General features: G+C 53.1%; 12 protein-coding genes across 12 annotated transcripts; 7 read left to right on the forward strand and 5 right to left on the reverse strand.

Moving 5' to 3' along the window:
* Nucleotides 1–710: 710 nt before the first annotated feature.
* On the forward strand, nucleotides 711–1,397 carry PG985_008958 (Chitotriosidase-1; the record flags this gene model as incomplete). The annotated part of the gene is made up of 1 exon (XM_066828726.1): nucleotides 711–1,397. One exon carries the CDS (start codon nucleotides 711–713, stop codon nucleotides 1,395–1,397), a length of 687 nt encoding a protein of 228 aa, XP_066683638.1.
* Nucleotides 1,398–2,195: 798 nt separating this feature from the next.
* On the forward strand, nucleotides 2,196–2,648 carry PG985_008959 (uncharacterized protein; the record flags this gene model as incomplete). Its single annotated transcript, XM_066828727.1, has 3 exons — nucleotides 2,196–2,222; nucleotides 2,300–2,419; nucleotides 2,472–2,648. 3 exons carry the CDS (start codon nucleotides 2,196–2,198, stop codon nucleotides 2,646–2,648), a joined length of 324 nt encoding a protein of 107 aa, XP_066683639.1.
* Nucleotides 2,649–3,386: 738 nt separating this feature from the next.
* PG985_008960 (uncharacterized protein) lies at nucleotides 3,387–5,037 on the reverse strand (the record flags this gene model as incomplete). The annotated part of the gene is made up of 4 exons (XM_066828728.1): nucleotides 3,387–4,047; nucleotides 4,105–4,808; nucleotides 4,880–4,919; nucleotides 4,976–5,037. The coding sequence occupies 4 exons, from the start codon at nucleotides 5,035–5,037 to the stop codon at nucleotides 3,387–3,389; spliced, it is 1,467 nt and encodes a 488-aa protein (XP_066683640.1).
* A 718-nt stretch (nucleotides 5,038–5,755) lies between these two features.
* On the reverse strand, nucleotides 5,756–6,900 carry PG985_008961 (NAD(P)-binding protein; the record flags this gene model as incomplete). The annotated part of the gene is made up of 5 exons (XM_066828729.1): nucleotides 5,756–5,887; nucleotides 5,917–6,016; nucleotides 6,122–6,338; nucleotides 6,445–6,711; nucleotides 6,843–6,900. The coding sequence occupies 5 exons, from the start codon at nucleotides 6,898–6,900 to the stop codon at nucleotides 5,756–5,758; spliced, it is 774 nt and encodes a 257-aa protein (XP_066683641.1).
* Nucleotides 6,901–7,635: 735 nt separating this feature from the next.
* Nucleotides 7,636–10,019, forward strand: PG985_008962 (uncharacterized protein; the record flags this gene model as incomplete). The annotated part of the gene is made up of 6 exons (XM_066828730.1): nucleotides 7,636–7,714; nucleotides 7,786–7,892; nucleotides 7,965–8,188; nucleotides 8,266–8,590; nucleotides 8,676–8,785; nucleotides 8,846–10,019. Coding segments are annotated over 6 exons (2,019 nt in total), but the record flags the coding sequence as incomplete, so codon positions are not given.
* A 231-nt stretch (nucleotides 10,020–10,250) lies between these two features.
* Nucleotides 10,251–12,489, reverse strand: PG985_008963 (uncharacterized protein; the record flags this gene model as incomplete). Its single annotated transcript, XM_066828731.1, has 4 exons — nucleotides 10,251–11,000; nucleotides 11,070–11,287; nucleotides 11,359–12,188; nucleotides 12,248–12,489. The coding sequence occupies 4 exons, from the start codon at nucleotides 12,487–12,489 to the stop codon at nucleotides 10,251–10,253; spliced, it is 2,040 nt and encodes a 679-aa protein (XP_066683643.1).
* Nucleotides 12,490–13,345: 856 nt separating this feature from the next.
* Nucleotides 13,346–14,278, forward strand: PG985_008964 (uncharacterized protein; the record flags this gene model as incomplete). Its single annotated transcript, XM_066828732.1, has 1 exon — nucleotides 13,346–14,278. One exon carries the CDS (start codon nucleotides 13,346–13,348, stop codon nucleotides 14,276–14,278), a length of 933 nt encoding a protein of 310 aa, XP_066683644.1.
* Nucleotides 14,279–15,954: 1,676 nt separating this feature from the next.
* On the forward strand, nucleotides 15,955–17,400 carry PG985_008965 (uncharacterized protein; the record flags this gene model as incomplete). The annotated part of the gene is made up of 1 exon (XM_066828733.1): nucleotides 15,955–17,400. The coding sequence occupies one exon, from the start codon at nucleotides 15,955–15,957 to the stop codon at nucleotides 17,398–17,400; it is 1,446 nt and encodes a 481-aa protein (XP_066683645.1).
* A 732-nt stretch (nucleotides 17,401–18,132) lies between these two features.
* On the forward strand, nucleotides 18,133–18,399 carry PG985_008966 (uncharacterized protein; the record flags this gene model as incomplete). Its single annotated transcript, XM_066828734.1, has 1 exon — nucleotides 18,133–18,399. The coding sequence occupies one exon, from the start codon at nucleotides 18,133–18,135 to the stop codon at nucleotides 18,397–18,399; it is 267 nt and encodes an 88-aa protein (XP_066683646.1).
* Nucleotides 18,400–18,828: 429 nt separating this feature from the next.
* On the forward strand, nucleotides 18,829–19,086 carry PG985_008967 (uncharacterized protein; the record flags this gene model as incomplete). The annotated part of the gene is made up of 1 exon (XM_066828735.1): nucleotides 18,829–19,086. The coding sequence occupies one exon, from the start codon at nucleotides 18,829–18,831 to the stop codon at nucleotides 19,084–19,086; it is 258 nt and encodes an 85-aa protein (XP_066683647.1).
* A 2,246-nt stretch (nucleotides 19,087–21,332) lies between these two features.
* On the reverse strand, nucleotides 21,333–23,069 carry PG985_008968 (ATPase; the record flags this gene model as incomplete). Its single annotated transcript, XM_066828736.1, has 1 exon — nucleotides 21,333–23,069. The coding sequence occupies one exon, from the start codon at nucleotides 23,067–23,069 to the stop codon at nucleotides 21,333–21,335; it is 1,737 nt and encodes a 578-aa protein (XP_066683648.1).
* A 685-nt stretch (nucleotides 23,070–23,754) lies between these two features.
* On the reverse strand, nucleotides 23,755–24,924 carry PG985_008969 (small nucleolar ribonucleoprotein complex component (Utp5); the record flags this gene model as incomplete). Its single annotated transcript, XM_066828737.1, has 1 exon — nucleotides 23,755–24,924. One exon carries the CDS (start codon nucleotides 24,922–24,924, stop codon nucleotides 23,755–23,757), a length of 1,170 nt encoding a protein of 389 aa, XP_066683649.1.
* Between the last annotated feature and the right edge of the window lie 1,356 nt (nucleotides 24,925–26,280).

Raw genomic sequence — 26,280 nt, forward strand, 5'->3', positions numbered from 1 at the left:
CATTAACAGCACTGACCTTTAGGTTCCCAGTTGTATTGCTTGTGTGGGATAACACCAGCCTTTTGCACAACACCAGGTCCCCGGGTCCCGCATATAATTGTCAGGTCGCCGATGTGTGGGTTCCCGACAACCGACTCGTGCCGAGAAGCTCTTCTTTACTGTTCATCAGCCCCAGGATCCCACATGTTCCCACAAGAGAGCTGTCATCTGGAATTTCCTATTTAGGAGCCGATCCATATTGCAGGTGGCTTTCAAGAAGCACTATTGTGGAAATACAGTAAGAATGAAGGACCAGGCCTATGCGGCAAGCGGCACCTACAAGACCTCCTGTCCAAAATGGCATGCTTACTACTAACAAGGGCCCACCATCTCCAACACTGGACCCTATGCTATCTATTTTTGTCTTATACTGGTATGCCGATCAAATCGTCTGTGATGTTTACTGTCCAACCTCAGGTATGACCTCAATACTGCTATGGCGTCTATGGGCTGGCACGCGGTGAGAGACGTTGGGGCAACTGGGTTTGGGTATAAGAGTTGATCAAAGTATCACTCAAGTCATCTCTTCTCTCTCATCATCATCCGAGAACGAGTAACACCAAAGACCATCACCTCTTAGAAGTTCTCACGCCAAAGCCCAGCTCTCAAACTTCCCAACTTGCTGTTCCAGACAATAACCCAAACCCTCCAACCCTCGTAACCTCGCCAAGATGAAGTTTGCCATCACCACCCTCCTCCTCGCCGCGGTCGCTTCCGTCTCAGGGGCTTCCATCAGCAGGGAAGAGCGCAGCAGCAGCCTCGAAGCGCGCGCCAACACGTCCCAGCAGGACTTCGACCAAGAGGACGAGGTGCTGAAGGAGCGGGGCCTGTGCCGCTCGTACAAGGGCGAGGTGCCGGCGTACTCGGACTGGAAGGACCTGTGCGCGCCCAAGTGCGGTGACCAGAAGGCGCTCATGGCCAAGGCCAACGCGAGCGGCAAGACCCAGAGCGTCAGCTGCCTCATGAACACCAAGGCGCCCCCTTACTACAACGACCCCCAGGGCAAGTCCTACACCCTCGGCCAGTGCATGTGCAACCTGCCCATTGTCAACTGGGCCGGCGATACCTTCGTCGCCGCCCTGCCCGCCATCGGTCAGGTCACCTGCGCCGTCTGGACCGAGGCCGCCAAGAGCGCCGCACAGATCCTCTCGGGCGTCAACGGCGCCGCTGGCGCCAAGACGGGCGTCCAGACCCTCATCAAGGTCGCCAAGATGCTCAAGAAGCAGGGCAAGGGCGCCAGCGAGTGGGAGGAGTACGTCAAGAAGCACGTCGCGGCCGGCGACGCTTGCAAGTTCGACATGAAGAAGATGTTCAACGATGCCGTTGACATCGTCGACTCCTCCATTCCCAACGTCTAAAGCACATTTGGCCAACCTCGATATTTCGTGCATTGTACGGCCGTAATTACTGGATTATGGGCAATCGTTCGAATACGTCTCACTGGAAACGGGTCTAGTGATGAATGGCGACAACTACGGTTGGATACAATGTGCGCACGCACGCTCTCACACACACACATATTCTTGTTATATAGTACTTTTACCCTTCTGTAGATACACTTAAGAAAAGAGCCATTTATGTTCACGACTATTACCCATTTGATGGCATTAGATCAGCTGGTAATGATAAGAAAAGAGCTTGAACACTCGCCACGTTCCAATCTGGCATCCTCCACAAGCAGACACTCACACCAAGAAAAGGACAGACCGAAACCATGTTGCTATTATTAGTAGTATTAGATCAGTGTATGATGTATCTAGAATTCGGCATACTGGAACACCTTTCTATCTGATCGTGTATAAGAGCTGAGCTGTTCGCATCTCCATAGATGGCGGGCCTTCAAGAAAAGGGATAGGGCCCTGGACCTCGAGCTGCTCTCGCGGCGATTTCGACCCTTGCAACATCATCGACTCTCGCATTCTCGAGGACCCGCCAAATCCTTCGAAGATTGAGCAGTCCTGGAGGCAGATCCAGAGACGTGTCGCCGGGTTCGTGGATATGGACCTGCAACATCCTATTCTTCAAGAGTTCCCAGTCCCACTGGTTCCCGCCTTGCGTCTTCTTACGGACGACATGTTCATCCAAGTCCCATAGCCAAGTGAACTGACGCCGGTTGATAGGCAGCTCATCTCCTATTTCATTTAACCTTCCAGACGATGAAAATACCGGCTGTAGATTACGTGGTGAGATTTGGTATTTCCACAGGATCTGCTTCCATGATCTGTCATCTTAGAGTCAGTTGCTTGTACATGTAGAACAGATTCTTTTCGTCTACTGTGTCACCCACCTCGCTAATTTCTGGACCATCCTCCGGTTCCCATTCCACATTCCGGCAACTCTTCCCACCGTAGTAGTCAAATGGATCTGGCAGCACAAACTCGTAAGGATGATAGCAGTTCTCCCGGCATCCGGCAGTACAACACCTCCCATAGCTGCTCGAGCGAAGAGATCTCATCGTCTGGTCCGATCTTAAACGTATCAAGGAGTGCCGCCCTGGTGCGTATGAAGTGTTGCGCCAGCACGACGTACCCGCTGTGGACGGCGAGGTAAAACGGCCCTGGTTCGGATTCAAGCACAAGGGCCTCGAGGACTTGGCCGGACTCCACTAGATGGAAGCGGTTGGGTTATTTGTACGTGGCATCAAGCGTCAAGACATGCCTATGGGATATAGGAAGGTCTTCGAGGTCTAGGACATAAATCCCGCCGGTATACTAGGTATCCAACTCAATGCCATGAGCCGTCTGGTGCGCAGTAGCTAGGAGAACTGCCTTAGTCAGCCATGCAGTCTTCTCCTTACCGCTGTAGTCGATGTGAGAAAGAACGTGTTTCTACAAGAAGTGAAACTTACCCCTGAGAGCCCTCCAGAAAGGGGCCACCGCAGATGCAACAGTACATTTGAGTACGGTCCATCGGTAGTGTATGTGGCGACAGGAAATAGTGCTCATTGGCTCAGCTTCTGGTAATAGCAGTAGTCGACGTTGATGATGGGTGTTGGCAGTTGGCAGGCAACTTTATCACGCGGCTATTCGAAATAAAGGGTCAGTCGAATGACGTAGAACTAAGCGCGGCCACCCCTTGCATGCAGACAAAAGACCACGTCCCGTATACCACGGTGGCTTATATTCAGGCAGAGTGGATTAGAGAATTCAACCACCTACACTTACACACAAACATATACTGCGTTTCTGCAACAACTTTTGACTTGTTGAGTCTATTCTCTGAACTCACTGCAAGCGATCACTGGAGTCTGTGTTCTAATCACGCATTTGGAAGATCTCATCCACTATAACATCTTCGAGAGCTCTAATACGTCTGCAGGGGCATGATTTGTTGATCGACTATCGAGTCTATGCTTCGGCCTCCAAAGGAATCTCCACGTACTCTGCAGTCTCTTCGTCTTGCCCACTCTTCTCCAGCCTGTAAACAAAGTACGTAGCAACCAAGGTAGCAAGCCCGCCAAAACGGAGGAACCAGACCACGTCTCGGGCAGGAACCCCCTCTCCATGCCCCTGTCCGCCGCGCCATATGATGCCCATCAAGCAAATGATGAGGATCTGCGGCAGGCAGATTGCCAGGTTGTTGAGCCCGTATATCAGGCCCTGGCTTTGCGACCAGACGATCTCGGTCCAGTGCGTCGACGACGGCCGGGAAAGCTCCTCGCCCAACAGGTAGAACGGCACTATGGTGTTGATGCCGAAAGTGATTCCTACAAAGCCGAAGAGGATGACGGTGCCGAGCGCCGAGGAGACGAAAAACGTGCCCATCATGGCGGTGGTGAAGCACAGCTGTGAGGTGGCCCATAGGCCGCGTGCTGTGCAGAAGCTTGCAATCCAGTGCCGCGAAGCGCTGGAATTGGTAAGGGAGGACCTGGGCAACCCCATTGCCGCGACCATGGAGATGATGGAATACACCACTGGTGTCAAGGTACCCATGCTGTGATGCGGGCTGCCGGTGTTCCCGTTGTCTTGGCTCGTCCCCAACGTCGACTTTTCCAGGCTGTTGACGTATCTGGAAGAGCCATGTTAGCAGATGCCAAATGCGGTGAAGGGAGGGTTGAGAGCATACGTCACCGTGTAATAGAGAAAAGGAAACATGCCCAGCCAGCTCAGGAACTGTATCATATAGATGGTCCTGATCTGGCTCGATTTACCGAAGAAGATCGTCCGGATGATCCTCCAGTTTCCTAGCTGGCGCTTCTCTTCCTGTACCGAAGATATCACCAGCCGCTCCTCCGTGAGACAGCAAGTTACAGCAACGGTGATGGAAAGATACAATGCTGTAGGGATACTGGCGCGGGAGAAAATGGTCTCGTCAAGCCCGTGGATCCCCTGCCAGAGATCCAAGTAGGCCGTGAGGAAGGCAAACGCTCCCCCGAAGCTACTGTGGCGGCCGGCCCACGTGTTGGCCTCGGACTGTTGGGCGGGCGTGCAGTCGTCGGTGATGAGGGCGCGCAGTCCGACATGGACGGCCTGGATGGACACGAAGACGAAGAAAGTCAGGATGGCGGACAACGCAACCAGGAGCCTTCCTGGAGGATCATGCGAGCGACGAGTCGCTTGGGGAACGATATCCACACAGGCCAGACATAGGATCGACAGGATCAGAGCGATGACCCCGGAGATGATGAACGGCTTCCGCCGCCCCCAACGAGAGAAGGATCGGTCACTCCAACTCCCAAACACTGGCTGAAAAACAGCACCACATACTGGGCCAGATAGCAAAATGAGTGATGTTTCTGACGGGCTAAGGCCAATGGCGTGGAGGTGAACCTAGAATAGGGGCAGCGGTGTCAGTTGAGAGATGCCGATATGTCGCAAGATGATAACGAGTGTGTACTCACAACAGCTTGGCCCGAGAATAGGGCAAGAGCAGATTGCAATCTGTAGTTCATGGTCAGTCAAGGGATACCCGTCGCATATCCGCAATGGAAACTTACCCTCCAAACCCAATCGTTGTCAAGGCGGGATGGGCACAGTGCGTTCCGCTCCTTGGCGACATCATCGCACCAGCATTGGCTGCAGATGCGAAAAGGGGGGAGAGAGATAAGGCAACCCGGGAGACAAGCCGTTAGGCAAGTAGATATCGGGGTTACTGAAGCATAGAAGATAGATGGCTGCGAGAGGGACTGACGGCCAGTGAGCTTAGTAAGACGGCTTGGGAGAGATCGAAGGGGACTGCGTAAGTACCTCCATCCCTTATATGTGTGCAAGATAACCTACCTGTATGCCCCTGTCTGTTTCCCAGTTCCTGGTGAGCCTCCTAGTATGGACCTTTCGTCATCTTACTGCGAACCACTATTGATTCTGCAGCCAGAGCACGCGTCAATGGTCATTTATTGACGTGCCGCCACTGATGTTGAATGCATTGGCGCTTCGAGAATGTTTGGGGCAAGAAGGAACTGGAGTTGTCGCAGCGGCAGTCGATATAAAGTTACCCCTGGAGAAGTGGAACCCAGGTAATCTTAATCCAGCCCACGCGAGATTTCGATGGTTTGGGTGCCGAAGCTACCGAATATTATTTCACAGAAATTAGCATCTACTCGAGGGCTCCTCCTTCCTTGACAGATTTTATGGGTAGGGGAAATCATAGGGCTTAGCACCTCCCACTTTTAACCAAAGACAAGATCAACCCAGGAACCAGCCTGCCAGCTCCCTGCCAGACTGCATGTCTCTTGATACTAAAGTCGCTCGTGATGTTTTACCATGAACCCGGTTACCTACCATTCCAGGAACTCTTGCGACTCGTCAATAGTAACAAACTTGCCCGACGTCTCCTCCCGGGTCGCTTTGCCGATCTGCGGCTCCAACGTCAGTGCCAAGGCCCAGGTGGATCTCCTAAGTGAACATGGCTGGGTCCAGAACCACGGAAGACACTAACCTGGGCGAATACGAAGTCGGCAGAGTCATCAACGGGGACGGGGGCTTGCTCGAGGCCAAATTTGCGCGCCCCTGTGTTTCCCGTGTCGGTTTGCATGAATCTTCGAGATAGCGGAGAGGTCAGTACGGATGGTGCATTTTGCTGTTACGAGGTCCTGAGAGAACGATAACCAGGAGTTGTTCAGGGTGCTGGTTTCTCCACTTACCCCGGATCCACGACAAAAGCCGTCAGTCTGGGACTTTCGCAGTGCATCTTCCTGGTGAGGTAATGCGCGGCGGCCTTGCTCGCGCCGTAGGCGATCATGGGGAAGGGGGCCTTCTCCATCGCCGAGATGCTGGCTATCGGGGTTCCAATCAAGACAAAGCGAGACCGGTTGCCCGCTTCGAGGAGTGGTCGGACAGCTTGGAAAAGGCGCAAGGGACCTGGTGTAAGGTTAGACCGAGTCAGCTTTTGCAAGTTTGTCCCCGAGAAGATGACGAAAACGAAATGACACCTTCTGGGGTGGATCGATCGCAATCTGGCACATACCTACGGCATTGACGTCGAATAGATCGCGCAGCTCACCGGCCTGAACCTGGGACAGATCGCCGTAGACGGTGCCGTAGCCTGCGTTGGCCACAACGATATCCAGCTTTTGGATTCCGTGCTTGGTCTGGAGGAGCTCAACAGCATTTTGGGCATCCAAATCCGACAACGAGTCAATCTTGACGATGATGAGCTTGCTACTGGACCCTCGGGGCAGTTCGGACAGCAACTGCGTCGTCGCGTCGTCGGTCTGACGGACAGCAGCAAGGACTGTAGTTCTGGGTTGAAGCAGAAACCGAGTGGTTAAAGCTCTTCCTAAACCTGAACAGCAGAATATGTGACGTCAATGATTTATCCATTGTGGCGGACATGTGCAACGGGGCTGTCCTGTACACACATACCTCTATTCGAGCCAGTGATTAGCACAGTCACCTTGGCAATCTCAACACTTGAAGACATCTTAAATATTCTTTTGAGTAGCAGAGAACAGGATAGAGACCATGAAGCGATATGAAATGATTTCGGGAAAGCAGGGCTTACTGCTTCTCTTCCTACCTGCTACCCCTCTCATCCCTTGCTTCAAACAGACGCAAGCTGCACAAGGGCGGATCACATCACGGCCGACTCGCCCCCACATATGCCGTGAACGCTTTCTTAGGTAAGAGTGGCCACTAGAAACTGTATATAATGGGCAACTTCTATTATCTGCACTGTCTCCTAATACGGGGATCACCTGCTTGGGTACTACTGTTTTGTCATTGTTGTCGTTAAAAAAGGGTCTAAAGGGAGACAATTCTGGAGATCAAATCACATAGCAATGGTCACCAATAGGATTACCGCGAATTATACTAGTATACCTCCCGTATTAAGTATAATTGCGTATACTAGTATACTAGTTCCAGATGGGGACTATTTCTTTCACCTTCGTAAGCCTCATATAGACCTGTGGCTGTGTTATCATTGCCAAGCATTCGGCGTAGCAGGAAACACGCGTTAGCGTCCAGTTAGTTACGGGAACCACAGCAGCACAGCCCCCCTCAGCACATTGGTACGGCGTCAGCTTTCTTTGGGGATCATACGTGCTTTCTCATCTCCTCACTCCAAAAACTAACGACCAGACTGCCAGATCACAGCAGCATATCCGAGGACAATCGAATATCCTTTGCGGGTTTGGCTGAACCTAAAGGTGTCTAGTTAAACGATGGCGTCAGCGACCCCTGGTTGGCCAGGCATCCGACTGGTCAAGACATGCACCGAGTGCAAGCAAGCCAAGGTTTGCGCCACACCGGCCTCCCACACACACTCATCTATACTTGTACGGTCCTGACTGGAGCCCCGTGACAGTTGAAATGCGACTCCAAAGCAAAGTATCCCAACCCATGCTCACGATGCCAGTCTCGGCAACTGAGATGTACGGTGGACCCGATGTTCAGAAGAACGCCAGCAAGAAAGTGAGTGATCTGCAACATCACGGAACGTGTAACCCACCAAGACTAATCCCGTGTACTTGCAGACGACTAGAGGCCATGTCGAAGGAACTGCAAGAACTTCGTGAGAAGCGAGGTGCAGGAGGGCCAACGAGGCCCAGACATTCATCTACAGAGCCAAGTACCTCTCGGGATAATTCTCACACTCCGAATCCTTCATCTTCAGATACGTTGGGGGATGACTTCGAGTTTGATCTTGAAGAGGTACAGCTCGACGGTGTTGTAGTGAACAGGGAACTGGCTATCAATGTCTTCAAGATGTAAGTCACGCTCCAGGTCCGACGAATCCCCTATTCGCTACAGACCATTTGGCTCTAACCGAAGAATTACCCTAAAGCTTTGCAACTTACTTTCACCCTCAGCTCCCCATCCTCGGGCGCATCTCAATGTCCAACATATATCAAACTTGTCCGTTGCTCTTTTGGGCCATCGTAGCCATTGTTTCGTTGCGGATGTCCGAGCCGCGGTACCAGGACCTGTTCAAACGCCTGAAGCAGCCTTACACCGAACTATTAAGTAGAGAAGCCTTACAAGCGCCGCTTCCTCTACAGAAACTTCAAGCAATCCTGTGTATATGCCATTGGACATTGGGAGCAAAACATCAAAGAAACGATCCGAGTTGGTTGTATTGTGGCATTGCACTGAACGCCGCATTTTATATGGTTCGTTCATCTATTTATTGGCAACGCCTCCTTGCTATCATGACAGGAACATTTCTAACGCCTATTCATGGGATGACTTTAACAGGGACTCAACCGTCCCAAGCCTCCCCCATCACTTCGGAGTATCGGGGTTGCCCCTGGGACCATGGAAATCAGACTAAACACATGGCTGGGCTGTTTTTACGTATGCAACTCGTAAGCACAGCTGGACACTTCGACTGGAAGATAAATGGATATCACTGACTTGGAATCCAGGCTCGCCATGCACCTGGGACTGGCACCACTCATCAGCCAACCCGGGGAGCTCCGCACGATAAAGTCGCTCTTCAACGCCTACCACGGCCCCCGAGAGTTCTTGACGCAGGTCAAGGTGCAGCAGCTCATCTCCAGCTTCGCCAGCATGCTGTGGCCTAGCAATAACGACCTCCTCGTTGACGTGTCACTGGTGCAGACGATTGACGAAAAGCTCGACGAGATCTCCGATGAGCAAGTGGGCATCAGCCCCGACAGCACGGCATTCACCATCCTGACGGCCAAGTTGCACATGTACGCCGCCATCGTCACGCGCGCCCCCGCCGACTCGACATCCCGCAGCATCATCCTGAAGATGGGCCTCGGCGCGGCTCTCCGGATTATCGACCTGGCCCAAAGCATCATGCCGAGACCGGCCGCGGCCCCAGCTGCTCATGATGACGGCAGCAGCAGCAGCGATGAGAACACAAGGCTAGCGCAGCTGGGCCTGACACGCGAGGACTGCCAGCGCGCCCTGCACAAGAAGCACTTCCTCGCCGTCGTCTTCGCCACCGTCTTCCTGCTGCGCTACTTCAGCCTCAACAGCGCCGCGCCCGCCGACGAGCAGCAGCGCGCCGCCAACCACGTGCTCGCGGCCCACGGCTTGTTCCGGTCTTGGTCCCTCGAGCCCGCGGACGAGTACGCGCGCGCCGCGGTGCTGTTCGAGACACTCTGTCGCCAGGCGCCGCACAGCGCTGATACGCAGAAGCTGCGGCTTACGGACCGAATGGGGGTGTCGATCCTGTTTGACGCTATCAGTACTGCGCATGAGCTGCGAGGGGGCCCTAGCGAAGTGGTGGTGGATGAGCAGGCGACGGCGACGACGCCGCCGGGCGATGGTGGTGATGATGACGGCGCAGAAGCATCTACCGGGGGCGTTAACAGGAATAGAAACGAGCTGCCGACGAGGACAGAAAAGGGAAAGGAGGTCGCTGTCCAACAGGCGGGAAGTGTCAGCGAGGGGGACATGCCCGCGGCCTATGTCGACGGCATGAACGTGACGATGGAGGGACAGGGGTACGACACGGGCTTGCCGTCGGACTTCTTCAACGATCCGATGTGGGAGGTATTCAACTTCGACTTCGAGGCGGCGGCTGCGGGTCAGTATCCAGGTGACTTCTATCTGCCACAACAGTAGTTTCGTGCTGCATTGCGTGGCACGGTGGAATGAGGATACGATAGGAGCGGGCTACCTACTGGTGTTGGTACAGCATGAATCTTCACTCATTATGTAAAGGTACGATTAGGAAATGCAACTTATGGTAAGTTGACAGAGCCAGAGTAACGCCCTCATCACAAATCAATAAAGCATCGTGTGTTCCACTCCTCACCGGTCTTCCACATGACCACATGACCCCCCTTCCGTATCTCAAGCGGACAGTCGCTCCAGCAGCCCATCCGACAGCCTCAAGTTGAACAGCTCCAGGTGCTGCTGGGTCCCATGCACGTCGTCCTCCATGAACCCGCCCGCGGGCACAAGCTTGCCGCCCCGGATGCGCGGGATCGTCACCTTGAACGCCCGCGCCGGGTCGAAAAAGCCGCGCCAGACGATGTGCTCCCGGCTCACGCCCAGAGCGGCCGCCACGCGGTCCTCGGCCAGCAGCCCGCTCTGCTTGACGGCTTGGTACGTCGCCTCGGTCTCGAACATGACGTCCAGCGTGATCTCGTACGGGCCCGCGTTCTTGGAACGCAGCACGCGGGCTATGTCGCCTAGTACAGTGGGCGGTGGAAGTTTCTCTTTCTTGCTGTCGGAGGAGACACTACCTGGCAGTGTCTTTTGAGAAGTACTTTCGGGGCTGTTAGCTTTTGGTTCCGCAGAGGAGTCTATGCGCTTTTCCTCCGTTGTTGTTCTGGCAGCATTTCTTCTCCAAGTGGTGGTATTCTCACCGCGGCCTATCGTCGAGACGGTGTGTAAGATGCGTACCCGGGGTTCTTCGGGGTTGACGTCGGGTGCCTCTTGCTCCCGATCAGGGGAGAAGAGGCGCTTTTCACCTTCTTTGAGGTCCATCAAGTGATAGATCGAGAACTTGGCACACGGCCCCAGGTCAACCTCGACTTTGCCGCCAATACCGAAGCCGAAGTTCCCCGAGGTGGCTTTCTGGCCCGGGTAGCTTCCATGCTGGCAATTATCTCTTAGCTCTTGCCTTATTCGACTGCCTGTAAACAATAAATAGATATTCCAACTTACCATAGTGGCAACCCGAGCGGTTGTGGCAATAGCCCTGGCTTGTGCCTGTGTGGGCGCGATCACTTCACCAACCAAGAAGACGCCATTGACAGCTTTACCCGATTCGTCTTTCCCGTGGATGTGCCATTGAATATCCCAGTCGGAGACATCGGGGTGCTGTGCGGCGACGTACGAGCCGACCTGCTCGATCAGGGGGTCGATCTGGCGTACAAGTATTGCTGCGTTATACATCCAATGTCAGCAGCATCCAGGGGAACCCGGAAGGCCCAGCAGAGTTAGCACCACTCACGATCTCTTATGGTCCCCATGTACATGCTTCGGTACCCCACGATGGTCGCAGCCTCAAGCTTCAGCTGGTACGGCTGTTGGTTGTCTTCGGAGAAGTGAAACGTGCTCCCCGATACTCGGACTGCCCTCCCATTTGCCCTTTGTTCATATGTCGATTTGGTCAGGCCCAACCACCCGCCCGGCCCGTGGAGGACATCGGGGCGGGACTTCTCATACAACGTATGAGCCGCTACGGAAAGAGGAGTGCACCTTGATGTGGGCAGAGTGGGCACAATGTCGAACGTGCCGTTGTCGTATATTGTGGCGACGGCTCCATGGGATTTGGGCTCGCTGCAAAGCCCTCCACATTCCATGATCTTTCCCATGTGTTGGAAAGCTCCGAACAACCTTGTCTTTTCCTCGGGGTCTGCGTTGGCCAGCTGGGTCCTCATCGAGTGTGCAGCATAGGCCACATAAGGAGCTGGGTCGTACGCCCTTCCCCCGATTACGATATCGAAGTCTGGCTCTGCCGACATGGCGTCCATGAATGGCTCGGGGCCTAGCTGACCCACGATCGTGCTTGCGTTCTCGATGTCGTGTTCCGTAAGTGGCGGTACAAACTTGCCGCAGCCAGTGATGGAACCTTTCCGTAGCCGGTCCAAAACGATAGCTTTGTCGATACCGGCGAAGATTGCCAGTACTTTGAAGCGGTAGTGTCTGCGTCGTTTGTCATTAGCATCTTGTGGAACCCCTTTGGAGATAGGGGGGCTTTCGTACTCATTTCCCTTATCCGCTGCAATCTCCTCGATGATCTGTGAGATCTCCTTGACGTGGGTATCGGACCCGTCTCCCCTGCAGAGCTAAATATCAGGGGTACGTGGAATATGTAGACCAGCTTCAACAATTTGGACAGATCTCGGTAGTAAGATGAGCGAGGGCATGTTGTAATTCCTAAGGCCAGCTTCTCCGGGCCGCTGTCGGTTGAACCGGAATCGAGTATAAGTGCCGTCGGGGTGCTGGTGGAAACAAGTGATTCCAGGACCGCCTCTGTCAGTTGCTCGTCGAAGCCGTAGCCCATCATACCAACCGGGGTCACAACATGGCACACAGGCGTAGAAGTATCTGTATCACTTGCTTCTGTTGATGGCGCCATTTTGATTTTGTATTTTTGCCGGGGAAGATTTTTGCAATGAGTTTTTATGTAAAAAGAAGGTCGCCACGAACGCAATGCGATAAGTAGACGAGGAATAGGCCAGGAAAGCAGATGAACCAACAACTGGGTTGTCTACCGTATGGTAACTTTTGCTTGAGCTAAATACAAGCATTATTCTCTCCTCGTTCCTCGTATCTCGCTACTATGCTCGGCGCCTAGCGTAAAGCCGGGGCGGCGTTGTGCACAGCCGAAAACCGCTTGGGCCGGCCGATTTTCGCAACATCGCTAATGGCCAAGCCGCTGACCCGTTCCGGGGACCATACATGTGCAACTAAACCCCGATCCGCTTCTGATCAAGATATATAGCCTACAAAGACTTGGAGTTGCTGCATTTCATACAGAGACCTATCTCGCACTCCAACGCCGGAATGCCTCTTGTTACATCCATGATCACTACTCGAAACCGGGCATAATCACAGCATGAAATATTCCTATTGCGGGAATCTGAAGTTAGTTTGAGCACGAGCTACAAATGTTAAAACATTGATAACTGAAGGGAAATTCCCGGGAATAAACGGGGATGTCCCATCACCTCCTGTAGCCGGTGCGGGTCCGATGGATACTGGAGTACATCGGCGTGCATATGCCGCTAGGGATCCGATCGGATGAACAGTCCACCAAGCTCCATGCCCCGGATTCTGCCCTGCAGAAAGGTCTTGACGTCAAGACCAGTGCAAGCCCCCCTGTCATTTACTTACCCCGACCCAGGTAGGCTTTTCTCCTGGGCATTCCTAACCTAATTCAAACAACCAACACCGTCCACGGCTTAGCAGTCTACTCAAAATTGACTTCCGCCATGGCAACTCAAGGCAAGAGGATCGTATTCACCGGAGGCAGCGGAAAAGCCGGGCGTCATGTGATCCCAGAGCTCCTCAAGCGTGGCCATAAGGTCCTGAACCTAGACCTGAACCCGCTGCCGAACCTGGACGGCAACGGGCTCAACCCGGACGTCTTCACGCTCAAGACGGACCTGACCGACTCCGGGCAGGTCTTCAACGCCTTGACGACGCACTTCAACTTCGGCGGCTTCGACGACGGGCAAGTCCCGCAGCCGCCCGACGTCGTCATCCACTTCGCCGCGTACGCGCGCGTGATGCTGGTGCCCGACAACGAGACGTGGCGGGGCAACGTGACGTCGACCTACAACGTCATCGAGGCGGCGAGCAAGCTGGGCGTGCCCAAGATCGTCATCGCGTCCAGCGAGACCACGTACGGCGTCTGCTTCGCCGAGGGCGCCGACGTCGACTACGAGCACTTCCCGCTCACCGAGGACGACGACGTCAACCCCATGGACACGTACGCCCTGTCCAAGCTGTGCGGCGAGCGCGTCGCGCGGGGGTTCTCGCGCCGCTTCGGCGGCGCCGACATCTACGCCCTGCGCATCGGCAACGTCGTCGAGCCGCACGAGTACGCCCGCGACTTCCCCCGGCACGTCGGCCGGCCCGAGACCCGCCGGCGCAACGCCTGGAGCTACATCGACGCGCGGGACCTCGGCCAGATCTGCGACCTCTGCATCCGCAAGGACGGGCTGGGGTTCCAGGTCTTCAACGCCACCAACGACACCATCACCACGACGGTGCCGACGGAGGAGTTTCTAGCCAAGGCGGCACCGAACACCAAGATTACGCGGAAGATGGGCGAATGGGAGGCCCCTCTGTCCAACCAGAAGATCAAAGACGTGCTGGGCTTCAAGGAGGAACACAACTGGAGAAAATACTATACGCCGTAAACCGCATTATAGGTAATGCTGTTACTGATACCTTGTAGAACTAAAAGAAGGGACATGTCATCAATGGACAGCTGGCCATGGTCGTGTTTCCTTCTGCAATTACTTTACTATAGAAGTCTCAGAATTGTAGTAGGTGAAATGGTTCTCAATGACCCTCATATGGGATACACGAACCATTTCCAATATGACCAAAGTTCTGTTGCTATTTAAGATTTAGAATGACTAGGCCATTTATAGCAATTGATGTGTGACGTGGCTATAACAAACTGGCAAATGGGAATGGGTTTGGCAAGGGGTAGTGATGTTCCAGGTCATCGTTTTATAAACCCTCCCGGTAACCAGCGTGTAAGCCTTGTGTGAATGTGCCGTAAATGCCCTATGGTGTTTCATTTGATAATAAGTAGCAGTGAGCTGTAGGAGCAACCCACTGTACCTCTATAGAATCACAAACCAGCGGGGACACAAATAAGCTGCACAGCTCTGAACTACTGAAGCTGTCTTCAGCATCATCCCACTGATGATCAAAACCCAACACATCACTCTCTCCTGTGCTTCCTACTGGATGCTGCAACACCCAGGTTTCTCACAACGCGCTTCCTTCAACATCGTCGCACTGGAGAACAAAATTCAACACAACACATTCTCCCGTGCTTCCTACTGAAAGCTGGAAGACCTCGAGTTTGCACAACGCACTTCTTGCCAAAACAGCTCAGTCAAGTGAGACCTTCTCCCTCTGCTCTCTTTCGTCAACCCTGTTGTCGCCGATCTCTTTACCGCTGTTCTCATCTCGCAATCCCATTTGGCATTGTCACATCTTGGACTTCACCGCATTTGTTTCCCATTCAGGAATGAACAAACTGCTTGGCCAAACTGCCAAGCTGTAGAGGGTATGCCAAAGACCCATCACTGCCCCAAGAAGGGCAAGAAGGGATCCGGTCCTTGTGCCAGCACTCGGAAGCCGTTTTGCACGAATCACATGAGATACTGCTCCAAGCACACGGACAAGATCCACTTGAAGACGCAGTCCTGCCCGAAGTGTATTGGCGAATCACTGGCCAAGCAGCGCCTGGCCAAGGTTCTGAAGGGAGCCATGCACAAACCAGCCAAGCTGTGATCTGACACAACGCTCAACAAACTGAACGACACTGTATCCAACAAGCAAAGCACTGAAGCAAAGTCCGTCCAACAAGGGCAAGAGGTAGGTCCGACTGATCACAGCGGCGGGTTTACAGATAACGGGTGCTAACAACGGCCTACAGCAACTCAGATACTCAGTTTGTATCGCAATTCAGCTGGCAAAGAACGAGAATCCTTTTGCCAGAAACAGCATTTGACCCCTAAAAGAACAAACCACCATTAAGAGAATTTTCTAGAAACCACGAAAATGGAGTAAGTTAAACTCTGTGCACCGAACGTGCTAAAGCACATCTCATTTCCTCGCTTCGTTGTGAAACTACACACCATATTGCTTCTGTGCTCATGTTGCGCCCAAAACATTGAGATTTTCTGTCCCGAGCTTCCCTTTTTGTATTCAAGTTCAGGTTGCTGATAATTAATCGTTTATTAGTCACCTTACTTTCTCCCGGTTGCTACGAATTTGCTATTCTTTCCCTAAGCTTTCGTATCTTCCCCCGCCCGATTCCCCATTCTCGCAACCTCGTTTGGCTCAACTGAACATGAAGCAACCCATTACCGATGAGCCGTCTCTGATCATTAAACCACGACCTCGCAAGCTGCGAACAAGCATCTGTTCCATAGACTCGCAGAAGTTTGTTCCGTGCGACGAGTCTGAAGTCGCTACCCCCACAAAGGAAGAAACCATCGATCGGATTACTGCTCTCTGCAAACAACTCTGGCCTTCTGTTGAAGATGGCACTATCCATGTACAGTATCTCGACGAAGGAACCTACAACCAAGTCTTCGTCATATCATGCGCCGACTTCGCTGGCCAGCTTCCGGATATGGTGCTGCGCCTTCCGTGGGACGGCGGTTCAATCACCCGCACTGTTTCCATTCTTGAGTACCTTGACAGGTACACAGAGCTCAAGGTCCCAAAGGTTATCCATTGGGATGCGTCAAAGGACAATGCTCTCGGACACGACTACGTTATTATGACCCGAATTCCTGGCAGAGCGTTGCAAAGTGTGTACGGCGACCTTTCTCATGAGCAAAAGATCATCGTTGCCAAGCAGGTTGCGCAACTGTACCGTCAGATGGAGGCAATCACGAGCCCCATTGCAGGACGGATCAAGGCACATGGAGAGCTCTCACCTGGAGAGGATGCCAGCAACAACGTGTTCATCCAGCCCTTCGGAACTGAGTGGCTTGAAGTAGCCGATAATCCAGTCGACTGGGACAACAAGGAGAACGGCATCTTGCCCATCGGGCGACTGCGATACGATCCACCTGGCCTTTCCATCAACGAAATTATGATACCGATCTACCAGCGTCGTATTTATTCGTCACTTAACAGACCGACTCCATTTGACTGGAACATGGATCTCTTTGAACCGCTTCAAGAGATGGTACAGGGAATGGTGGATAACGAGCTCTTCAAGCCTGAGAACGATCACATCTGCCTTCAGCATCCAGACTTCTTCCCGCGCAACATTATGGTCGACTTCGCGCCGGATCCCGTCGTCACGGGAATAATCGATTGGGACGATGCTAATTTCTCACCTCGATTCGCCACCTGCATCCCACCTCGATGGCTTTGGCAGCCTGACTGGGCCAAAAACACCGATAATGAGGATGAGGAGGATGCTGATGATGGTGAAAATGAGGAGAACCAAGACGACGATGATGAATGTGAAGATTGCAATGGCCATTATGAGGGGAATGCGGAGCCTTTAGATGCTGAAGGCAACGAACCCAGTACGCCCGAAGACGCTGAAATCAAGAAGGTTTTCGAGGACGCTGTCGGAGAGCGCTGGGTCTGGGAAGCTACCAGCCCATGGTTTCCTCTCGCAAGACGGCTCTTGCAGTTTTCACGTCGCATCTTGACCACCCAGCAAGATGAAGACGATGCTGCTGAGTGGAAGAGAAGATGGGATGCACTCTTCCCCAAGGATGGTGTTCCAGAGCACACCATGGAATCAGAGAACGACAATGATAACGTGTAGGACTAAGGACTAGGATCCCCTTAGTACATCTGCTTTTGCTGGTAGAAGGTGATGGATCCTGGTTTGTTAGTTTGGTGCTTCATTCAGCACCTAAATTTGCAGTACAGCTGATGAGATAAATAAACTGCATTGTCGTCCATGCGTATAGTTATGCAATAATACGTATACACTGACAGAAGTGAATGAAATAAACATGCTGATAATCAACGGGAATTTGCATGACGCTGTTGATGTTGTCATCTGTAGCATCCATAGTAGCCGGGTGTCTCTCTTTCTGTTGGAGGACGAATATCTGACATAATTTGTCTGGCGTCAGCTATACAACTAGAGTAGTCACCATATCTTGTCTAGTATCAAGACTCAAATGGCACAAAACGTATTAAAAGCGCAGTGCCCCTAATCATACTCATTTTCTACTCATATAAACTCAGAAGAGAGCCACAGTGCCCACTGGCTTCGAAACTCTCAAAATAACTCCAATTGATACAACTTCTATGGGTCGAAAAAAGCCTAATAATATCCAGATAACGCGAAAATTTCTCTACCTCCTCTTCTCCGATCGTGGTAGCTCAGGCCTTCGCATAAAAAGCTAGCCCTACTCTTTGTCTCTCGTCCTTTCTCGTAGTCCCTCACCATCACACTCACACACACATACTACCTCCACCAGCATAAATAGCCACCATGTCAACAACTATTGACACGCTGAGCCGACGTCGAGAGGTCCGCCACCAGATGGTAGTCAACCAGCAGCGGTACGAAGCGCCTTTGATCGAGCTCCCATTCGGTTCGCTGTTGACCGTCCTGACCTTGTCTGGCTCGTTCCTGCTGTTGCTAGGCCCATTTCTGTTGTCGTCTCTGCTTTTCTCCCTGCTGCTCATTCTGCTCCCACCCATCCTCCTCGGCCTGCAGTTGCTGACCTTGCTGCTGTCGCTTCCGATGCTGGCGTGCCTTGCCGCTGCTGGAGTGACTAGCCGCGTCTCGCGCCCACCCGACGCGTAGACTTAAACCGAGCGCGGTAATCAAAGACAACGTCTTCGTATCCGTCCATCTCCTGGAGTGCGAACCAATCAGAGATCGGGGTCTCAGTACCAATGGCATGGGGCGACTTACATCGTCTGAAGCGATATTTGACCGATAAGCTGGAGGACCCCCAGTGCGATAGATGGTAGTCCTGATATTCGAGTTCCCACCATTGATGCCTCCTTGCCAACTCGTGTCGAAGGTGCCGTAACGGTGTCCGCTTAGATGGGGACCAGGGAGAAGTCGTCGGTTCCTCTTGCTTGCTTCATACCGTTCAAAGAGGCAGGTGACCAGGCTTGACACAATGAAAAGGCCGAGAAGCATGCTGCAGGCAATGGCAAACCATGTCGCTATGGCCAGAAAGAGAGGACCGAAGCTTAGCAAAACGCGCCGCAGCCATTCGCCGAAATGTATGAATGCCTGGATAACCCACCTGGCGGCTGCTTTGAGACCGCCAAGGACTCGAGGCAAGAAGTCTTGGACCGACGCCCATGTGTGCGAGATGGCATCGCCCACGTAACAGAGAAGACGTTCGATCCAGCCTTTGACATCCTCTTCTGGTGGAAGCTCCCTAACGGCCATAAGTCGAGCGGCAGAGTCACCAAAGTGCTTGTTCGCAGCGACCGCCGATCGCATTCCGGCTTGCTGCATGCTGTTGGGGGATGAGGGGTTATCGGATTTGCCTAGGACGAAAGACTTGACGCCGATGATTTAACGACAATTAAAGGGTTTGGATCAAGAAGAGGTCCCGTAGGGGTTGCGGGGTTCGGTTGAACGTTGGGTGAGGCTATGCAAACGGAAAATTCAACACGTGCGGTGTAGCCGTTTCAAAGGCCAGGCAAGTTCATGTGGAAAAACCTGGATGCTCGTTTACGAACGCCGACGGCGGGAGGCCCATGACCATGCTGTGCAACGTATGACCTGGTAACAGAAATCGTCAGAGTAGTATTGCTGGCATTTAATTGATTGGTTGTGTTTTTGTGTCACTGGTGTCTGGGTCCCTAAATAAAAATACTTCTCGACTTCAGCGACCCAGTGATGTGTAATTAGAGACGGCATAGATGCGACGTTAAGCAGGCCGGAAAGATTATAGATGGATCTGATATTCCCATTTATCCTGTCAAAAGGAAACTGTTGTCCACCGGAGCTGGATGTGCGATATACCGGGTCCCACGTTACCCCCGGAGTGCCATGCGCCGGGCAGCTCGGTACGCTTGACGGACACAAGGCCGTTTCCGAAGTGGACTCTCCCATCATGTGTATCTTACGGGACCCCCCGGAGCATCGCCGATCCCGTGAATCTGTCCCAGTGTATCGTCGGCACCCTGAGCAATGTCCTGTCGTAGTGACTTGAATTCAATGCAATTACTCATAGACTCTTCAACATATCATTTTCCAATTCTGGTTGATAGGTTTCTTGTTGAGGCCACCTGAGAGATGCCCGGCTTACCTGACGGAAGCTGAACGGCCAGTTCACTTCAAGGTCCCTTGCTCCCCGGCATGCCTGCGGCTTGTCTCTCTCTGAGGTCACACTTCTTAAGTACCGATCCAATCTATACTGCCCAAGTTTCATGCCGATTGATCTTCAAACCCGAGATAGTCGAATCGTAACTTGCCTTAGATCTCAAAATGAACAGCAGCCCTTAAGCTACGGCCCTAGTTTTCATCATACTGGCGCATTAACTCTCCATCCCCGAGTCAGGAAGCTTGGCGGAGACAGCGGGTATAATTCCAAAGGGTCCCAGTGTCCTTCACCACTAGACTTACTCGTCTGCGGTAGTCGTATCCTCTATGGCAACCCGTCGACGGGCTAGGAAACGGGTGGGCACTCTTGCCGAAGCAGGACCCGCTGTGAACGGTCCGGGTCGGCGACCAATTCGCCAACTGTCCTCGATTCACCGTGTTTTGGTAACGGCCACGACAGACAGACAGACAGCGTACGCATAATGCTGAAGCGAAATGTTCCTCCGCTGGACACTATTATTTTAATCGCGCACTGGGGTTGTATCCCACACCCACTGCCAACGTGGAAGAACCCACCGTGATCGTCCAACGATGCTGACCCTGTCAATCTCCGCGATCGTCACTCGCAATCTAGGACCCTGGTTCACCGCCAGGAGCATGAGGGGCCAATGATGGCATGGCCCAGGAACCTAGCGCGGAGCCACGTGGTTTTGAAAACAAACAGCATGAACATTATGCGGGAGTGAATCCGGCAAGTGGCCATTGGCTGTCAGCCAATGGCTGATGTGCTTGTGTGATCGTCGACGTGGCTGGGTCCTCTGCCTCCCCCAGGATAACACCGCTTCCTCGAGTGGAGGATAATGAATTGGTCGACACCACGAAGATCCAAATGGCGGTATATGGGCTTTGGCTGCTTCAGGAAATAGGGTCGATGCAGCGTTAGTCGTGTTCCATGCATTCGAGAGCTGGGACTAGAAGTGCTGAGTGAACAATAGAGGGCGTATACTCGATCCAGAAGCTCGATCCTTGTTCCATACCCAGTACCAGGGAGATCAAGCAGATCCAAGGGCGCCTAAGAAGCTCTGGGTTCAGAATCCAGTGACTACCAAGGAAGAAGTGATAGAGCAAACAACCAGAAATACCAGGACCTGAACTGCTAGAGTTTATTTCGAAAACGCTGCTTTGAGGGATCCCATCCGCCTCAGGCGGGTTTCATTTTGGCTTTCTAGAGCATTCACTATTTCGGCTCTTAAAACCAGTCATGAACGATGTGGTATCTTGCTATGCCAAACCAGCCCGGGCCCCCAATTTACAAGGCGAGGGCATCGCAAGTAGATACATGCCAATCATGCAATATGCGATGTGCAATGGGCAATATACAAGCCATTTCCAACCGTTCATAGGCAGAAATCAGCCAAAAAAATCAAGCACTTCGTCCCGAGCGCTCGCTATCTGAACGACGCCTCAACATCCGGTGTTTCGTCCATCGCCACGTCCGGATCAATCTCTGTACCCAAATCCCTCTCCTCCAAGAACCGTCTCCCCAGCAGGTCGTCAGGTAAATAGTCCTGTTTGACTTTTCCATCGCGGTAGTTGGGGTTGTACTTGTACTCCTTTCCGTAGCCAAGCTCCCTCATCAACCTAGTTGGCGCGTTGCGTAAATGTATGGGCACGGGCAATCCCGCGACTCCCGGCTCTCTCAGCGCCGCATATGCATTGTTGAGACCTCGGTAGGCCTTTGTGCTCTTCGGAGCGAGGCATAGAGCCACGGCACAGTGGGCAAGGGGGATCCTAGCCTCCGGCATTCCTATCTGTTGCGTTGCTGTATACGTAGCTGTAGCGAGAGGTAGCAGTGTGTTGTCAGCAAGACCGACGTCCTCAGAGGCAATGACGACCATGCGGCGCGCGACGAAGAGCGGATCTTCGCCCGACTGCAACATGCGTGCAAGGTAGTACAGTGCGGCATCCGGATCGGAGCCCCTGACGGACTTGTGGAACGCAGAGATGGTGTCATAGTGCTGGTCGCCGGCACGGTCATAGACGAGCGTCTTGGTCAGCGCCGCTTTGATGTCGGCCTTGGTGATGTCGGCCCGCGTAGAGAGGGAGAAAGCGAGCTCGAGAAGATTAAGAGCCGTCCGAGCATCCCCATCGGCGAAGGTGGCAAGGTAGTTGAGGAGTTCCTCATCAAGTAAGGGTGATGGTGGCGTCGAGGATCCGGTTTGTTCCATTTGCAGGGCTCGCTGGAGGATATTGAGTACATGCTCGGTACTGAGCTTCTGTAACGTAAAGGTCCGACAACGACTGAGAAGAGCGTTGACGACCTTGAAGCTGGGATTTTCCGTCGTCGCCCCAATAAGGGTAATGGTGCCAGCTTCCACGGGCCTGAGAAATATGTCTTGCTGCGCCTTGCTGAAGCGGTGTATCTCGTCACAGAATATGATCGTCTTTCGGCCAGTGAGCTTCAGCTCGTTCTCGGCCTCGATGAAGAACTTCTTGCACTCGGCCACACCCGAGCTCGTAGCGTTCAGCTCGATGAACCGCGACCCGACCATCTGCGCTATGCATCTAGCGATAGTCGTCTTGCCCGTCCCACTGCCGCCCCATAGTATCATGGACGGCACACGGTCTTGTTCGATCAGCGACCGCAGGACCCCCTGTGGCCCGACAAGTTCTTGTCCAAATACCTCGCTGAAGTTCTGCGGCCGCATACGCTCGGCGAGAGGCGCTGCTCTGTTCGTCTTCGTCCTCTTCGCTATCGGCCTCGAATCGTCGAAATTGCTCATGCCTTGCTGCTGTTGTTGCCACCCCGCCTCTGCTGCTTCCGGTATCGGTGCATCGTAGTCGGAGGAGCCAGGGCCGTCGTCAAAAGTACGCTTCGTCGCGCCGTTCAGCTTGAGCACCCCGTTCGGTGCGTTGGCGGCGGGCGCGAGGACCTTGGAGGGAGGAGCATGGCGCTTGGCCGACGGGGTCTGGAAGAAGGTCGACGGCGGCCGTTTTTGGGAGGAGGCCGAGCCGTTCTGTGGTTGTTGTTGTTGAGTGGATGGTGACGCCCCCGGCAGATGCGGTAACGACGAGGATGCAGCTTCCGCCGAACTATCGAGGATGAAGTCCTTGCATTGCGAATCGATGTGATCGTTGATCTTGGCAGGCCTCACCTGGTTGGCGCAGATTGGGCACTCTACCATGGTGCATTCACTAGCGAGATGATCAGGAGAGGCAGTGTGTGTATGCGTCGCGTTACGGGCGATCGAAAAAAAGCCAAGCTAGAACTCATTGATAGGCTAGATACTCGCAGCGAACATGGGGTCGTCGAAATAGGGAAAATATATCCAAGTCGCGGGAGCTTGAAGCCAATCCAATTAGGATTCAGGGTCGATTCTTTTTTTTTTGGAGAGCGCAATGACGCGCTCGCTCGCGTGTGTCAATTTATCTGGCGTGGGGGTATCCTGACCCGATTGACATGGTTCCTGACCCAAGCTGCCTGCATAATCTGGATTCGTGTAAGCAGCCATTCATGAGCATCGGAATCCAATGGCACAGCGCAATTGTTTCTGATTCTTAGGTAACGGCTTCTTTAATCATTATACGCACATCAATGGTACATGTATGGTAAACTAGAAAAATCCATGTTTTCAAGGCATTCCGCAACCATTGAATCATGCGCGCCTTGTTTTCCTGTCAACTTCAATTCGGGGCATCTATAATTCATCCCAGCAGTAGCAACCTTCCATGATAACACACCTGACATGGTAATATTTGAGCGTTGTCTGCTGACAATATCTACGGGTATCGCTTGTCCCGTCCTAATGGGCTTTATATTCCAACATACAGCTACCGTGAGCCCCTCTAGTTGCTGGCTGCGACCGGATCTCATCTGCGGCCTTTCTTTGCCGGCGGTGCAGCGTCGACCTCACTGTCTTCGTCTTCTACCGAGTCATTATCGCTGTAGTCCACCTCGTTCTCGTCCATGTCGTCTTCTACTGCTTCCAGTGCATCGGCGCCTTCGTCGTCGCTGGAATCCTCGTCGTCCTCCGAGTCATTTTCGCCGACGCCATTGGCCAACTCTTCCTCGTCGTCAACATCCATTATACCGTCATCCATGTCTTCGTCATTTTCTTCGCCTTCGACGTAGACGACGCCTTGTTCCTTCTCGTCGTCTTCCTCCTCATTCGAATATTGCATCATCTGCCGCAGTTTCATCTGCTGGACCAGGAGATCCAGCTTGCCCTTAAGCGACAGGAGTGAGCTGAGACCACGGGTGCGCTCCTCCATAACTCTGTGTAGTTCACCTAACTTCTTGGTAAGGTCAGGCTGAGTTGCAAGGGCTCCTCCGTGTGTTACGAGAGTCCACTGCACCCATATCAACAAGGTGCCGGCCCGGCCCGGTCGCCTGTGCATTCTTGATGCGAGTTTCGTAAGCAGAATGCCTGCTAAAGATGAATCCAGTCGCTGAACTGTGCTTCGAATTGTGTTCGCGTCGGTTGTACGAAGACATGATTCGAGGAGGTCCGCATCATCGGTGCGGAGAGCTTGGGAGAGCGCGGTACCAAGAGATGCCAGGCTGGGAGGCGCCAGAACTTTGCCCGCCGTGGTCGTGGAAGGCTGTAGAGCCAAAAAGGCTGAAGGGACATCGATGGTTTCTTCTGCGTGAAGGCGCTCGCCAAATGTGGGCTCCGCAGCTTCTTGATCCGAATCTCCATCGGTTGCCGGCTTGGGCGAATGCATATCGGTGTCTACGTCGCCATTTTCAGTGGGTATCGTAGGCGCATCTTTCGAGGCGCTGCTCAGCTTCTGTGACCCGATGCGCTTCGCAGGAACCTCATCCGCAGGCTTGCCTTCCTCTTCGTCGGAAAAGTCGTACTCGCTGCTGCCTTCATCGCTTGATATCTCTATGACACCCTCGCCCTTGGCATTGGCATCAGTGTCAACGCCAGTGACAGCTGTATCGGCTTCGTTGATGTGCGTCCTTAGTTGCTTCTTCGCACTCTGCTTGATCACCGGCTGGGAAATTCTCCCCGGGGCCTTTCGCTTGGTCGACATGGCTGCTGAGATGGGGATCAGGGATTATTTAGAGGTGCTGGCGGTTGTTGTACGTAGATCGTTCAAGATGAGAATCGTGATGCCGCAATACTCAATTGGCGACGACCGTAGTAATGGTACCAGGAGAATCTATTCCATCTAACAGACTGATTGAAGGTAGTAGGTGCAGGGAAAGAAACTGTGAATGACCGAATTGGACACTGACTGGCAGACGTTCCCAAGTCCCAAGATGCGCCTGTACCAATAACGGGCACTTAAATTTTCTGGACAAGCCAGGAACTTTTTTTTCGATAAGCGGATGGTTAGCGTTTGCTCCACCTTACGATAAGAAAAGATGAGTAAGCGTGTGTAGCACTCGGTGTCTAGTTGTTCCATGCTGATATCCACATGCTGGATGTTCACGCAAGACACTTCGTTACTTCCAACATCACACAACCAAGTGCCTGCCAACTGTCTGTCAGAGAGCTGACAGCTGCTGGAGCTTGGATCTACTGCAAATCTGGTAAAATGCTCTCTGCCGCCAAAGATTTGGTGGAGGGGCACCTTAGCCACCAGCTTTGCTGCATCACTCTTTCTCCTTTGGTTATTCGCAACCTTTCTCATGACTCGAATGTGCACTTCCCTAACCTCAAGTATTGTCCATGACTTCTTCTTCTTTCCACGAACAGACATACCGCACGTACTTGGACGTGAGGTCTGCTTTCAGTTGATGCGCGATCGAAACTGGTATCTACATCATTCCCATGTGAAGTCGATCTGACGGGAATGCGTGCAGTTGCCCAGTATCAGTCATATCGCAACCATCTCGCCTGGAGGCAGCGGCGGCGGCGACACTTGACGATTACACTTTGGGACTTGGGAGGCACGAAGAGTTTTCCTCTGCCGTGTGCGTGACGACGATGAAGCCACGCTGTTCCCTGGCAGAGTGTGCAATTGGCTGCAAACTTTCCAAGGTAGGTTTGGCAGCCTAGAGCCTTGATGCGACGGACGGCAAGTCGAGATTGGGTTGTGGAAAGCCCCATAGGAGCTTGACGCTTGTCCTCCGCCTGTCGCATGTTCCATCTCTCGGCCTCTACTTCTGCTTTTCTCGTCAACGAATGGATTGGAGGCACCTTCCTTCCCAATCGATCCTCGTCAAATTGCCATTGGTGTGTTATTGATTTGCGCAGTGTGCGTTGCTATGCTAAGATCGGAGCTGTAGCAAGCCAGCAAGAGGTCGAGGGGCCAATTTTTTTTTTTCGCGTCGTTGCTCCTGCTGCTGCTGCTGTCACGCCGCCCGCCCAGACACCCCAGCATCAGCCAGCTCTCTCGTTCTTCTTGTCTCATCATGCGACCCACACGTAAACCATAGCTCTA

Source organism: Apiospora marii, assembly GCF_038362585.1.
Source record: "Apiospora marii strain CBS 49790 chromosome Unknown utg000005l_segment0_segment0, whole genome shotgun sequence".
Taxonomy (NCBI): Eukaryota; Fungi; Ascomycota; class Sordariomycetes; order Amphisphaeriales; family Apiosporaceae; genus Apiospora; species Apiospora marii.